Source organism: Rutilus rutilus, assembly GCF_951802725.1.
Source record: "Rutilus rutilus genome assembly, chromosome: 4".
Lineage (NCBI taxonomy): Eukaryota > Metazoa > Chordata > Actinopteri > Cypriniformes > Leuciscidae > Rutilus > Rutilus rutilus.
Window position 1 is genome coordinate 31,021,403 of NC_140212.1, and position 15,578 is coordinate 31,036,980.

The 15,578-nt window shown below is 38.0% G+C and overlaps 1 protein-coding gene across 2 annotated transcripts; it reads left to right on the forward strand.

Moving 5' to 3' along the window:
- The first annotated feature begins 1,606 nt into the window (after window positions 1-1,606).
- Window positions 1,607-13,206, forward strand: LOC311289705 (uncharacterized protein). 2 transcript variants are annotated; one of them, XM_084407933.1, is made up of 3 exons: window positions 1,607-1,673; window positions 2,808-2,940; window positions 10,082-13,206. In XM_084407933.1, the coding sequence occupies exons 2-3, from the start codon at window positions 2,856-2,858 to the stop codon at window positions 11,689-11,691; spliced, it is 1,695 nt and encodes a 564-aa protein (XP_084264059.1). In that variant the 5' UTR covers window positions 1,607-1,673; window positions 2,808-2,855; the 3' UTR covers window positions 11,692-13,206. The 2 variants fall into 2 exon arrangements, with proteins under 2 accessions (XP_084264059.1, XP_084264060.1); XM_084407934.1 differs by lacking the exon at window positions 1,607-1,673 and adding an exon at window positions 1,680-1,799.
- The last annotated feature ends 2,372 nt before the right edge of the window (window positions 13,207-15,578 follow it).

Genomic DNA, 15,578 nt, shown 5'->3' on the forward strand with positions numbered 1-15,578 from the left:
GCTACAGATGTGTTATGAGGATGAATTGCATAACATGCCATTTCACTTTTCTTTTTGCAAATGTGTTAATTTGCATTTCTGTTGTAATCTTCGTTTGATTTTGTTTGTTTTACACTGCAGATCGATCAAACGGGTGTTCGTGTAGGCTGTTAATTGTAAGACTTGCTTTGTGAAGTCTTCATGTTATTTATGAGAGGCAGTATTGCCATTTCTTTTACACAACGGTCTACAGTTTCACACACTTTCACGTGTTTCTTCCATCTGCCGACGGTGTCGCCATTTCTCATTTCACCCGTTTTTGTGCGTACGCCTGGGTCAGAGTTTGCGTGAAGGACCGCACATTTTCCCGTCAAGTTTGCTTTTTATAAATACCAATTATTGCGTAGAGAGCGGTGTACGCCGCCTTTTGTGCGTACACAACGTTTATAAATTAGGCCCCTGAACTGCAGTGAGGGAAATACCTACTGGTGCCCTTGAGGGGATTGGTTTTTAATTTACTTTCACATGTGTTTTAAGTGTTCTGTGGTTCTGTTTTTGTGTGTTTATTGCTGTTTTTATTGCTGGTTAAAAATAAATCCCAATATATTATTATTATTATTATTATTATAAATATTATTAATGTCTTTAAATAAATTATATATATTTTTTTTTTAAACATGACCCTCAATTTATTGCTGCTACCTTTTAACAAGTGCAATTGTTCTGCATATACATAGTAATATGGGTGTACCCATACTTTGTGTGCACAAACTTTGCACCTACACCCACAGTTTGCCCACAATGAGGGCCCACTCTAATCTGTGGGACCCCACCTGGACCCCATAGTGTGGGGCCACACGTGCCCCGCATTTCCCGCCGGTATCTGGGCCCACAGTGGGCTGCCCGCAATGGCCCCATTCGGGCCCCAGAGGAGCATGTTTGCTGGGTATCTGTGTCATCCTCAGTCTCAGTCTTGGAGAGGAACTATGTACATTGTGATCTTTCCACCTCCACTGACTGATCGCAAACACTGTTATACCGTCAGCCTTTGGTGGGACACACATTAGTTTTCTCTGTCCTGATCTACCTTTGAAGACAACACATTTGATGAATGATAATAACCAAATACATCACGTTAGGAATTGTCACATAATCACATTATATTTACTATTTAATATTTATACATATCTGTATCTGAATTTAAATTGTATACATTTATATTTCGATACTGATTACACCAAACTATATTACAAAGAGCCTTGTGCAGAAGCCACCCTCCAGTCAAGTTAGTATGTTTTGGGTAATGGTCCCATCAGATGCCTTGATATATACACAAAAAGACAGATTTCTGTGTAACCATATATATATATATATATATATTTCAAATGCTCACGTTGCATTTTTAAATACTGAAGAAAGTGAACAGAATGCTAACATAAATATACAGTACTTGTCAAAAATACAGAAACACAGTAATATAGTGAAAAATTAAAACAATTTAAAATAATAGTTTTCTATTTAAATTATCTTTAAAATGATATTTATTTCTGTGATATTATACCTCTGTTTTCTGCATGCACTATGGACTTACATTTCTATGCACAATACGGGACTTTTATTTTGATATGACCGGCGACGTGACGTCATAAGGCTGCGCCGCGCTCCGGTGTCTGTTATGATACGGTTAAAGAAAGGTTTGTGTTTTTAAGCATTTCAATCGTGTAGGCAATTGTTGTGTGTGTTGTTTTTTTAAAATGAATTCAACATTGTTGAAAGTAACATTGCAATGCTCCATCTAACATAAATGAACGTTATTTTGTGTGAGTAAATCGCATCCACACGTGATTAACAGAAAAGGTGCGTCTCATTTCGCTCCCAATATCGTGAATCAGTTTATCATAAACAAGAATTTAACACTGTGATGAGAGAAACGGAGCTTTTCTAGACTCGAAATCGAATACTTTCCGATATATTATGCAAAAAACAGTGCGCAAAAAGAGTAGTATGTCCGAATGTCATTCATAGTAACCCTATTCATACTGTAGAAGGTACTTTTTAAAGGTCGCGAAGTAGCCTAAACTGTAAAATGCATTGCTTCAGACACTGCGATTTCGGACGCAGCGCGAGTCAATTGAACCAAATGCTTCGAAAATGATTCGGTGATTCTTTCAAAACATCAGAATCAGAGATTGCCAGATTTGTTTGCACATATAGCCTAATGAATTTGTTTTGGTGACAGAAGCTTCCACAGTACAAACAGAATATTAGTGATAGGACACAGATAATAAAACAACCAAAATAGAATTAGTAAAAAACACAATATACAAATAAAATAAAAATAGACAATAGATGGTATGTATGTACAAATGCAAGGAAATGTAAATAAGAAGTGTGGTGTGTTAAATAAATAAATTTTTAAATAGTGTTGTGTATTGCACATGCTGATCAAAACAGTGTAAATGCAACCAGAACAAACAAACATATGTAATGAGAACTTGTGAAACAACTGCCAATGCGTCCATAAAAGTGCAGTCTATTAAATATACTCTACAAATGATTGAATCAATAAATATACATTGTGAATGCATAACCATGAAGAACATAACACAAATAAAGAACATAAATTAATACAGACAATTAATTTATGTTCTTTATTTGTAGTGTTATCTTTAAGTGTTTTTAGTCTAATCAGGTGATTCAAGTCTATTAACTCTCACTCTGACTGACTCTCTTAACTGAACTACTGAACTAGAGCTGATTGAGACACACAGAGATTTAGTGTGGATTTATTTTTATTTCTGTTAATTATTCTCATCTTAAACGCACAGAAAAACTCCTGGTGAAGCGACTGAGATCCACATGACACTATTATAAAGATGGCGTTTATTAAAGAGGAGAGTGAAGACGTGAAGATTGAAGAAACATTCAGAGTGAAACAAGAAGAAACTGAGGAACAAACAGGTTGGTTTCATTCTCAAAGCTGAACTCAGTCATTTGATCCTTATTAAAATCTGCTGCTCTACAGAAATGAATGATATTTTTTGAAGAATATCATATGAATGTCCTAACTTAAGTGGTGCAGGTATGACATCACTGTTAGTTAAAATAATGGACCTCCTCCAATACTTAAAGGTGGGGTAAGTAGTATTTGAAATATGCTGTTTGGAAGTTAGTCGGACCGACACAACAACAAACGTGCAACCAACTCTTGTTTGTAGTTACTATTAAGTACGCTCATTTTTTTGTGCTTCCTTGTCATTCGTTCATCATCTGCGCTTTATTTTTCGTGAAGCATTATTTTGTTGCTCTTCTACTGTGATAAACAAACATCCTCTCTTATATTGCGTGCGTAACGGAGGCCAGTTAGTCCTTGTTTTTGCTAGTGAATGCGGTGTTTAGCGTCATTGTTAGCGCACTCGACTCACATGCAGGGGTATCGGCTAAGAGCAGGGCTGTTAGGATTGGAGGCTGAGTTGTGGAGGCGGAGCAATGAAGAGAGGGATGTGTTTGTTTGGGTTGATTTCAAATATCAACATTGTCTAACAGTGTTTTAGAAATACCACTTATTTACCACAAAACTTACTTGCTTAACTTACCACAAAAACATTTTCCCAGAACGTTTGAGTTAGAATAGTTCATAAGAGCACAATTATAATCATAATGATGCTCCAAACTGATATGACCCTAACTTGTTTGTGACAGTATTAGGCATCCTGAGTAATTTAGGAGACTATAATATCAGGGCTGCCAACTCTCACGCATTGAGCGTGAGACTCACGCAATTGACACTTTTCACACGCTCTCACGCCACACATCCATTTTCTCACGCACAGAAAAATTGCGGAGCAAAGAGGCACTTTTAATATTAAACTAATTCTCAGCTCTTAGATTTCGTCAATTTTATTACGAAATTCTGACAAAAATACGTTTGGTGCTTGTAAATGTGACGTGACAGATCGCTGAGCGCCTCAATTCAAGTGCACGTGAACCGATCATCTGTTACTTTTTATTTAAAGTTGCAGTACAACTTACCGAAAGTATACATAATATCGACCAATTAGTGTTTTTCAACCACGGAAAGAGGTCAATATATAACAGCAGGAGAACAATTATGTCACATAACGTTACATTTACCTCAGGAAAGCCATTTAATGACCATAGCATGTTAATTGAATAGAAAAAATAGCTTGAGAGGAGATTTTGCTGAGCACTATATTACATATTTATTATATTTTTACTTATGTCATTAAATAATTGTTATTATAACAAAAACTGCATTATATTTAATTTAATGTTATGTTTAACCTGTACTAATACCAGCAGATTGGGCCCTCTATGTTTACAGCATTAGGTGAGATTATTTTTTTTAAATAAAATGTAAAATAAACATGTATCCAAATGAGTCAATATTGAATCAAAATCGGAATCAAATCACAAGAATGGAATTGAAATCTTGACATTTTTGTCAAGCAATAATAAAAACTGTATCCTACCAGTCATTGTACAATGTAAACATTGTAACATGTTGTCACTAAACTTTATAAAATTCAATTTAGTTACCAAATGTTTTGACAATCACAATTACATTTATTGTGATGCAATATTTGTTTTTACATACCCTGATAATATGGTCTGGGGATGTATAAATATATATTCATCTCACACGGGTACGAGTGTGATAATGTGTTTATACAACAGTTCGACGACACACGTAAGTAAATAAGACACAACAACGGAGTGTCTTTAAAAACCCTCTTTTGTGCAGAACTACTTCCTTCCGCCACGGATTCAAGACTCAGTTTGACAGATGAGCTCAAGCGTCCGTTACTAATTCTGCAACGTCACTTTAGAACTAGTAATGAAGGAACGTTGAGTCGCTTCATTGAAGTTTGTTGTATTATGTAGACAGAGTATAGTATTATGGTATTATGAGAGAGATCGACTAAACGAGTGTTTTACCTGCATCTGATGTAGCATTTATTCTTCAGGTCGATGTCCATAATATTATATCCAAAAATTCAGTTTGAATGTCCTCTGAGGAAAGCGATATGTTCATCTTTGTCCTTCCCATGACAGCGTTAAAACAACTTCCTTGTTCTGACTCGCTCAAAAAGACAGTATTTGCCTCCATCTAATGGCATAATAATGTAACTTTCACTGAAGTCCACATCACAATCCTTTCTCAATAGCAAATACAGCATATTATTTATTGAACAACACTTTTTAAATGAACTACAATAGCCATTATAAAAGACAATAGGAAATAAGCACAAGCAAACAATTCAGTCAAACGTACAAACAGCAAGTGAAATATAGGCTAAATATTAGGGATGAGCGAGTACAGCATTATCTGTATCTGTATCTGTATCTGTTAACCATATGAATTATCTGTATCTGTACTCGGACTGGGCGGGGCCTAACCCGGAAGTGGGCGGGATTTAACCCGGAAGTGAGTCGGGTTGTCTTAAAATGGGCGGGCCTTTAACCGGTATGTTATTTTAAGCATGCAATTGATATGGGTTGATCAGAAATTGTTATATTTATTGCTGATTAAAAAAATATTTACATGACAGCATCAGCATTGAGCTTCAGATCAATGGTTTTGATCACGATAACAAACGAACTACAGAACAAGTTTTGCAACAATGAATACAACACATGCGGTTGCAATTATGAAGTAAAATGTAATGAACAAGAGTTTTCATCTCAACTAGGGCTGGGTGATATGGACCAAAAGTCATATCCCGATATATTTAGGCTGAATTTCGATATACGATATATATATCCCAATATTTTTTATTTTTCATGTTTTATTTTTTTCAAAATTTGTTAACACACACACAAGTACTGTCCCCCTTTACTTAACATAAATTGTAAGAATATGACTAATAGTAAAGACTAGTACTAATAAATAAACATTATGCCAATGCTAAAGGTATTAAATAGCAGTCCCAAACTAGTTTTTGTTAATACAATGTTGGTATGAGCCACCACAATCATTTAAAAATATAAAAAAATAACACAAAGAAAAATAGTGGCATTTTGGGGTTAATATGGAAACGACAGTTACCATGGTGAATAGCCTACACAATACAAGAACTGTTAATGAAACATGGAAACTGCTCCTGGTAAATAGAATGAAAATCATACCTGCATTACTTTTATTTTGTGTAATTTACAACGTAACGGCGTTGCATGCTCATAGTTTCTTTTGCACTTTATATACAGTGAGGGGATACACAGCGCGCGACGCCGCATTTGCGCGTGCAATTGAGTGTGCGCTACGACTACAGTTGACAGGACAAGAAAGTCTGTTTTTCTGAGGTGAAAGACTTTATTTCATGTTATAACATAACATGCTCTAAACACGCACGCAAAGTGGAAAAGGATGGGCGGGGGCGCGGGGAGCAGTGCAGAGAGCTCCGGGTCAGCTTGCTTGGAGCAAGGATCACAGCGCAAATTTGAACTATATCGGTATGCGATATGGTCTAATTCCATATCGCATTAAAAAATAAATAAATAAATAAAAAAATATATCGATATATCGCCCAGCCCTAATCTCAACATAACTTTCTTTTTTTTTCAATCCGAGCACAGATGACTCGTATTACTCGTATAATACTCGTACTCGACAAAAGTGCTTTATCCGTACCGGATACTCGTTTCAGCCGAGTATCCGGCTCAACTCTACTAAATATAATTATGAAACTTAATGTTCCCCAAAATCGATTTGCTCTGAAACAAGCAATAGATTAATAAGATCGAAGATCGCCCGTTTGATATACCCCAAATTAATTTTATCTCATGTTTAACCGCTATCTACATAAGAGCTAGCGGCAAATTCCCGAAGGAATGGCTGAGATGACGCTGTTCTCTGCGGGAACATGAGCGCTGACAGCCTGGAGCTCGAACCTGCGAAAGCGTCTCAACAGATCGTAAAATAGGCACTAAGATTATATATTAGTCACATATTTGAGGACTAAATAACTACATTCTTGCCTAAAAAACTCTTAGAACTAAATTTCGTGACAACTACAGTAGTATGATATTTTTAAAACATATGGTGGATTTGCTCGACCGCCATGACAGTAGCCGCAAGCGGAGTGATATAAACGGTGAACCGGTTAGAGTGCTGTTACTGCGCAAATATCGTACGCCTGGAAAAGGCTCTCAGCCAATCAGATTCGAGAACCAGAAAGAACCGTTGTATAGATATATCAGTGGCGGGCGGTGCATTTCACACCTAGGGCTTCTGTGGTGTCCTACATAAATTAATCCACCTCTTAATACGCTTTTAATAGCGCACAGACTCTTTATAATTGTTGATATTGCTGTTTTATTTTGCACCAGCAGTTATAGGGTTAATGCGGTGAGTTCGGAAAAGGCCGGGTAGATGTAACAAAACAAATTTGACAAGAAAAATTAAGAAAATCATATTCAGCACGTAAAAAACTGGGACAAAAATAATACTCACCAAACCTACTGATTATTTTTACACAAAATCCATCCTTATTTCTTTCCTCAAGAAGACTTCAATTACTCTGTTGTACAGGTTATCTGTACGTTTCAGTTCCAGAAATGAGTCTTTCTATCGAGGTTAATGCTGAAAGTCGAGTCTGTCCCCTTGTATTTCTGGCATAAGTTTTAATTCGCTTTAGGGCTGGGAATGTCCACTTGACAGAAGCCGTAGACACAGGGACGGTCACCGCAAAACATGACGATGTGTACAGCTGACCCATGCTCTCAAGATTGCAATCAAGGCTTTAGCCAATTTCAGCTCATCTGCAGTGGTGAGGCTGTTTGAGACAAATACACAGTGAGACACATGCAGGAAATCACCATGTGTTGATATATTAGGCACCTTCCTGGGGCCTCATTTATAACCGTTGCGTACGCACAAAACAGGCCCTGAAAAAGGCGTACGCCCTTCCGACACACAAGTTGTGAATTTATAAAAGCAAACTTGACGGGAAAATTTTGGAGAAGGAGCAGTTAGGCTATATGATGTTAGGCTACATCTGATATACACATTTAGATTAAATATGCCATTCTCATTAATGCACTTAAATGACATGAAATCATTACCAAGAAGTTACAACATTGTTTATATTATAATAAATATAAATATGTGTAGTGGATGCGATGCTTTTGAACACTTTTCCTGTGGCATGCTGTGTTTTAACTACAGCGAGGATTGCTTGGCGCATTATATGGTCTGAGGAAATATTTTTGCGCAAATAATGATCAATAAAGCACAATAAGGCCTATCTGTTTCCATTAAAAAAATAAAGAAATTAAAAATACTATTTGGCCAGTGGAAAAGATAGAGAGAAACTTTCTCTAAAATGTATTTTATACTATTTTAATTTATTATTAAAAGACAAGGCAAGGATAGGCTACTAAATTATTTTTAGCAATGTAATGTGACGGCACATCTGTGTCTCATATTTTCCAAATGTCTTGTACCGTTAAACATGGTATCACTTGGATGAATATGCATATGCAAATGATATACAGATGAGGATATGCATAGTAAAACTAGGCGTAAGCTCCATATATGGTTATTTCGGGGTGGAGACGTATGTGCGCACAATCTTCCGCTGACTGGGATTTATAAAGTGAATTCTGCGCAGGTTCTGGTGTACGCACGGTTTTACAAGTCTGAATATTTTTTGGCTTTTGGGCGCACGCACATTTCTAGTAAGGATCCAACACACGGTTTTATAAATGAGACCCCAGTTGAGGTGGGACTGCAATGGCAGAGAGTCTTCAGCCTAATAAAAGATCAAAATAATGCAAAAATAAAAACTAAAGTTGTTTAGAATGCTTGATTTGGAATAATTGAATGAATGATTTAGTGAGTTTTACTGCAGTGCTTACCTGGATAAATTCAATCTGGTGAGAACATAGGAAATTAACCAATCTGAATATGGACCATTTTGTGTGTAATAAATATAATGTTAGACACAATGCTATTTATAATACACCATTACCGGCACAATTTCTTTGTCAACGTCTAAAATCAAGTAAAATGTGCAGTCACATGTGAGATTGCTTGAGAAATGTTGTGTGAAATCTATCAGGGATATAATGTGAAAGTGGAATTTTTATTTTATTTTATCCGTTTCAAGTTTAAAAAATGTGGCTTTGTATTTACTGCGTTGTCCAATAGAAAGCTGCTTAATATTAAAGTATAGCTTAAATCAAAGAATCTTGCTAGCAGTCACTGGCGCAAATCGTCTACTCCCTGGTATAAAGGTGGTTTTGAAGCCGAGGGATAGTCGATTAACCTAATGAAGTAATTATTAAATGTTTTATTTGCAACAATATGCAAGGAAAAACAAAGGCAAGTCTCTGTCATTAACAGACTATGGACTGACTGTATTCTGCTGTGGGTAAATTTTGAAAATGTGAGAGGTTATTTCTTCTACACGTTTTTATTTAATACTGACCCAAAATTGTGTAAATTAGTGTTGCACATAATTTGTGAAACTTTTCTATAAATTCCTTCTAAGAGTGTAGGTTGTGAAGAACTATTGAAATGAGTATAATTTGCATCAGTGAGAAAAAAGAAAATGTCGCTCAGAGGAAGAATATACAAAGAGAAAATTCAAAAGGGCATGTTACTGAGCCCTGTGGCACTCCATACTTGGGTTTGATGAGACGTCTCTTCATTTACACAGACAAAATGGTAGCAGTCAAATAGATAGGACTTAACCCATGCCAATGCTTGTCCACAAATACCAGTATACATCATTCTCAAGCCATCTAAGAGAATGGTGAGGAATGGAATGTTGAAAGATGTAACACTAGGGAAAAAAAGATGTATCAATGATCAGATGCCAAAAGCAGGTAATTTGTTTCTTTAAGTACAGGTTTTGTGCTTAAATCCTGACCAATGTTTTTTCACACTTACTGTTATTCTGCAAAACTGGACAGTTAAGAGTACACTTTTTCTAATATTATAGACATATAACACCTCTTTCTGTAGCTTAGTGCATATGGGATCTAGCATACATGTTGGTTTTGATGTTTGTTGATTCATGCCATTAAACTGGGGTTAACTTGTATTTCTCTTTTCTTTTCTTTTTTTTTACCCTAGACCTGATAACACTGAAAGAGGAGAGTGGAGTACTAGATGAAATGGAAAAAAAAGATCAGTTTGAGAAACATGATTTCATAACTGGGAAAAAAACATTTAGTTGCTTACAAACTGAAAATACTTCCCCTCAACAAAGATCTCAAAAGACAGAAACTACAAGATACTTCACTTGCCAACATTGTGGAAAGAGTTTCACTCAACGTGGAAGTCTTACTGTCCACACGAGAATTCATACAGGAGAGAAGCCTTTCACCTGCAAACACTGTGGAAAGAGTTTCAATCAACGTCGCAATCTTTTAGTCCACATGAGAGTTCATAATGGAGAGAAGCCTTACACCTGCCAACAGTGTGGAAGGAGTTTCAATCAACTTGGAAACTTTAAAGTCCACATGAGAACTCACAATGGAGAGAAGCCTTACACATGCCAACAGTGTGGAAATAGTTTCACTCAAAAAGGAAGCCTTAAAAAGCACATGAGCATTCACACCGGAGAAAAGTCTTACACCTGCCAAGAGTGTGGAAAAGGTTTCACTCAGAAAGGAAGCTTTAACAGGCACATGAGAGTTCACACCGGAGAGAAGCCTTTCACATGCCCTCAGTGTGGAAAGAGTTTCAGTCAAAAAGGACACCTTAAAGACCACATAAGAATTCACATTGATGCAAGTTATTTCTCCTGTCAACAGTGTGGAAAAAGATTTAACAGAAAACACAGCCTTGAAGTCCACATGAGAGTTCACACTGAAGAGGGCTCTTTCACCTGCCAACAGTGTGGAAAAAGTTTCAACAGACAAAAATACTTTAACTCCCACATGAAAATTCACACTGGAGAAAAGCCGTACCTATGCCAACAGTGTGGAATAAGCTTCAACCAAGTGGGAAACCTGAACAGGCACATGAAAATTCACACTGGAGAGAAGCCGTACACTTGCAAGCTGTGTGGACTAAGTTTCAATCATAAAGGAAGCCTTGAAAGTCACATAATAATTCATACTGGAGAGAAGCCTTACACATGCCCTCAATGTGGAAAACGTTTTGCACATAAACCGACTCTTACAGTCCACATGAGAATTCACACTGGAGAGAAGCCTTACACCTGCAAGGTGTGTGGAAAGAGTTTCACTGATAAAGGAAACCTCAAAGTGCACATGAGAGTTCACACCATAGAAAAGCCTTACACCTGCAAACTGTGTGGAAAGAGTTTCACTCAAAAAGGAAACCTTAAAAAACATATGAGAATTCACACCACAGAGAAGCCGTCCACCTGCAAACTGTGTGGAAAAAGCTTCACAGGAGCACTAAACCTGAAACAACATTTGCAAACTCATTCCGAAAAGAAATTGCAGAGCTCTGAAAGTGGTAAAACATTTAGAAAAAGGAGCCATTTCAAAAATCATCCGTCTATTCACTCTGGAGAAAGGCCATTTAAGTGTGAACAGTGTTATAAAAAATTTATTTTGCCTTTACACTTAAAGATACACCTGAAAAGTCATGCAGATGTGAAACCACATTCTTGCTCTTCATGTGGAAAGAGTTTCAAATGGCTCAGCAATTTAAAATGGCACCAGAAAATACTCAACTGTTTAAAGGTCCCATATTGTTCACCTTTCTGAAGTTTTATTTTAGGTTTTGATGTCCTTAAGAATATATATTTCCGGTATAAGTACCAAAAACCATCCCAATATATTTTTACAGCCCCTTTCGCAGGAGCTCTGCCAAGAACAGGTCGATTTTGGCCTCTCTTCTGATTGGCCTGTTGTTTTCCGAGTGACGCACAATAAATCTTTCATAATGGCAACACTTCGTTTGTTATAATCAGAGGATTTGCCAGCGTGCAGAATTCAGCAATGAACAAAAACTCAGTTTTGAGCGTTGAGTGGATTCTATCTTAAATGCATCTCATTGGCCATTGCGTTCAAGACATCAACACATATGTCTGTGATTGGCTACATTGCTCAATGCCGCAAACATGTTATAAATAGAAGCTCATTCTGGTCTGTAAATCGTTTTTATTATTTGTTTTAGTTATTCTTGTTGTTTTTGTGCAACATTTTAGATGTTTTATTTTTAGATATTTCTATTTTGTGGGAGTCCCGCAAATCCTTTTATTGTCCCACAACCCGCACACACACGTGTACCTTACGCCCACACTCGGCCATCAAATCTAGTCCTGCACCGTACTCTGTTGCGTTGGGTCCCGCGGGAGTGCAGGTCTCTACATCCATCGACTGAAGGTAGGGTATGGTAGGCAGTGCTTGGGGTGGGATTGAAGGCGGTGACTGAGTACTTCTGACATCACATTTTTACGGAAGTCACAACGGCTTGTGAAAAGGCACAGCTACATTATGCAGGCTGTGTGCATTTGTCTGTGGATTAACTGTTTTGAAACTTATATGGCAGTTACATACTCCCTAGGCCTCTGTTATCATGAAAAAAGTCAGGAAATTTCATTTTTGACAATATGGGACCTTTAAAATCAAGGCTGCATTTACACTGCAGCTGAATGTGAGCCAAATCTGAACATTACTATTAAAATGTGAGAATTGCGAAAGCAACAGAAGCACGCAGTTCTGACAAACTATTTGTATCACCACTGATAACTTAATTATGTAATGCAACTGGATCGAAATAGACATGATCTGCATTAAGTCAAAATGCACAAAAGCATCTGGGCAACTCTGCAAGACATCACCGTTTTATAGTTTACACAGAGACGGTAGCAGTATCGTTTTCAAAAATGTGTAAGTTGAAACCCAACCCGTTTTTTTTTTTTTTACGCCCCAAAACGCCATTGTTTTGTCAATGAACAGCAAAAACGCATAAAGATTTCCATTTTTGAGTTGAAAACAATGTCGTGTAAACGCCCCTCAGTTTAGTCCTAAAGTTGATCTAGTTTTCCAGTAAATCATGGTCATCTGCCATGTTCTCCAAAGGTTGCTGGCTCTCAATTATACCCGTCTGGTCAGTATCTTTATTTGCAGGTCCTCTTAAACCTCTCTTCAGGCATCAGCAGCGTTTGGAGGTTTATTTGTATATTCTTCCACAACACCTGTATTGAATAACTATTGTAATGTTAACACACATATTTCACAAAACAGTAAGGTAATAAAGCTGATGATTCTTAACTGAAGTTGCATTGTTCTTGTGTGTTCATTTGCATTGAATTAATTACAAATACATTTCTAGGCATTCCTTTTCTTTGACTTTTGGTTCAGTTTTTATTTCTGTCACTGTCCGTCTGTGATTGTGGTATTGTGAACACCTGTTCTGGATGGGCTGTGGGTATTTAAAGATGAACTGAACTGAAAGAATCAACATTGATAACGTGTTGGTTATGACAATTAAAAGTAAATTACACAACATTTTTTAATTAAAAATATCAATATAGCTTTTTTTTAAGCAACACAAAAATTGCGTTTGTTAGTATAAGAACGCTGGCAATTCTGATGACGTCACTGGCATGGTAGGACCTGCAAAAGGTATATAGGCAGCTGCAGCTGCATTTCCTATACACACGAAAATGAGTAATTTTAATGGCCGCATGGATTACGCATTTGAGCCTGTGAGGGACAGGCCAGTAGTACGTGACTACCACCACATGGAGGGTGATCAGTTTCAGGCTCCGCCTACAGTACAGGATCGTTTGGGGGTAAGTGACTGGTGTGGGTGCGGGCGCTGCCGGAGCATGGACACTGCACCGGAATCGATCTGTTGCAGAGAGGTCAACCTGGAACATTTATTGAGCGGTGAAAAATGCATCACCATGCACTGTTCATTTCGGATGCTGTGCGGTGAGAGAGACGTGTTGGAGGTGGCTATGCTATCTCTAAGGGATGTCCGAGCTGAGACGCTGGAGCGCCCCGTAAGTAGCAGGTATGTAACAGTGTATTTTATGAATTGGCGATTGGGCTACACTAGGCTAACTTGTTATATCCTTTTCTCAGACTGTTTAGGTTAACAGCGTACCGGCAGTTCACTCTTTAGGCGAGGAGGCAGTTGGGAAGAAGGAATAGGATCCCGATCCCGTCCTGTGCAGTGAACTACATCAGGGATCTTTTCCCCTCAGCCGAATATCAAGGATTCGAGTATGCGTTGGACTTGTAGTCAATTTTAATAATAAAACATTTGAAGTCAGACGCGTACATGTAAAGTCATCATTTTATTGGATAATATCAAATAATTGAAAAGTAACTTTACTAAGCATATAGAAAAAAAACCATTTGAACTGATATTGCCTCAAGGAATATGGTTATGCAGTAGGACTATTATAGATGAACATAAATATTTTATGTAGGAATAAGAGTTAGTATAGATAATAAATTATACAATCTCCATTGACGATATCCTTTCGGAAACTGTAGGCTTTCTGCTCTTTTATTTGTGCCACCACGTACTGACCAGCAGCCTTTGAAAATTGTTGCCTAAATCTGTGTCCACCTGTCTTGGTTGTTGCCCTCTCTCTCTCTATGTTGATGTTGTTGTCCAGTGCAGCCAGGCGAAGACGTGCTTCAAAGCTTTCATAGCTGAAGGCCTTTCTCTTTGTTGCATACTTATTATAAAGAGCATGAACACTCTCTGATTCACCTGTGTGGATGCCCTCTGTCACCCTGTCAAGATTTTGGAGGAGCTGCCTGTTCAGGACAACCTTTTGGAGGCTGTTAAAGGCTGCAGAGTCAGGATGGAGCCACGGGCGCCTGCTCTCCTCATCTGGGGTGTAGGGAGGGTGGTCACATTTTGTTATTGTTTCCCCGGTCACCCACTCATGAACATTTGTTATGTGGTGTAGCAGAGATATCCACCTTTCCCTGAGTCTTACTCTATCTCTCCACAAGAGGAAACAGAATACCACAAGTGATTAGTTATCATCTGGATTTTTGCATCTTAAAATTTTCTTCTTTTTTTACATTCTTGACAATGTGCCACAGATCATACTCATGTTTGATTTCCTGATGTTTCTCTCTTAGTGCCTTCTGGACAGATGGGTGGCAGTCAGTGGCCAACACAGAGATGGAGACACCGTGGTCCGCAAGCTTGGCCAGGCATCTTTCCATACCCTCTACCTCGAGCCAGTAGCTATTTTTCACGTCAGTCACCCGCACAGTTTCCTGAGCCACGATCATCTTTGATTCTGTGTCAAACAGAGAGTAGGTGCCGAAGGTTGCATTATAGCCAGGGCTGTCATACCGTGCATCCCCTGAGACAGTGATCGGCTTCTCACTCACAGCACTCATGACCCCCTCATTGTGGATAGCCCAGGCATAGTTGACCTCCGGTATGACGTTGGCTTTCTGGATCTTATACCACTGCCTCTCTGACATGGCCTCCAAACCAATTGTTTCGCATACCTCTAGGAAAGGACTGCACTCATTCCCTGTCACAAACACAGCAGCCGGAACAGTGATGTTGCACTCCATGACTCCCCTGATTTGATTTTGTGAATGCCAAATGTAATTATGGCCATCCACACAGTGTGTTTTTACAGTCACCCCAAAACCACTGT

Excerpts from the sequence above, each read along its gene's own strand:
- LOC311289705 (XM_084407933.1), top strand. The coding sequence starts at position 2,856 with ATGGCGTTTATTAAAGAGGAGAGTGAAGACGTGAAGATTGAAGAAACA. Across the intron at positions 2,941-10,081 it reads AGAAACTGAGGAACAAACAG|ACCTGATAACACTGAAAGAG; the intron begins GTTGGTTTCATT and ends TTTTTACCCTAG.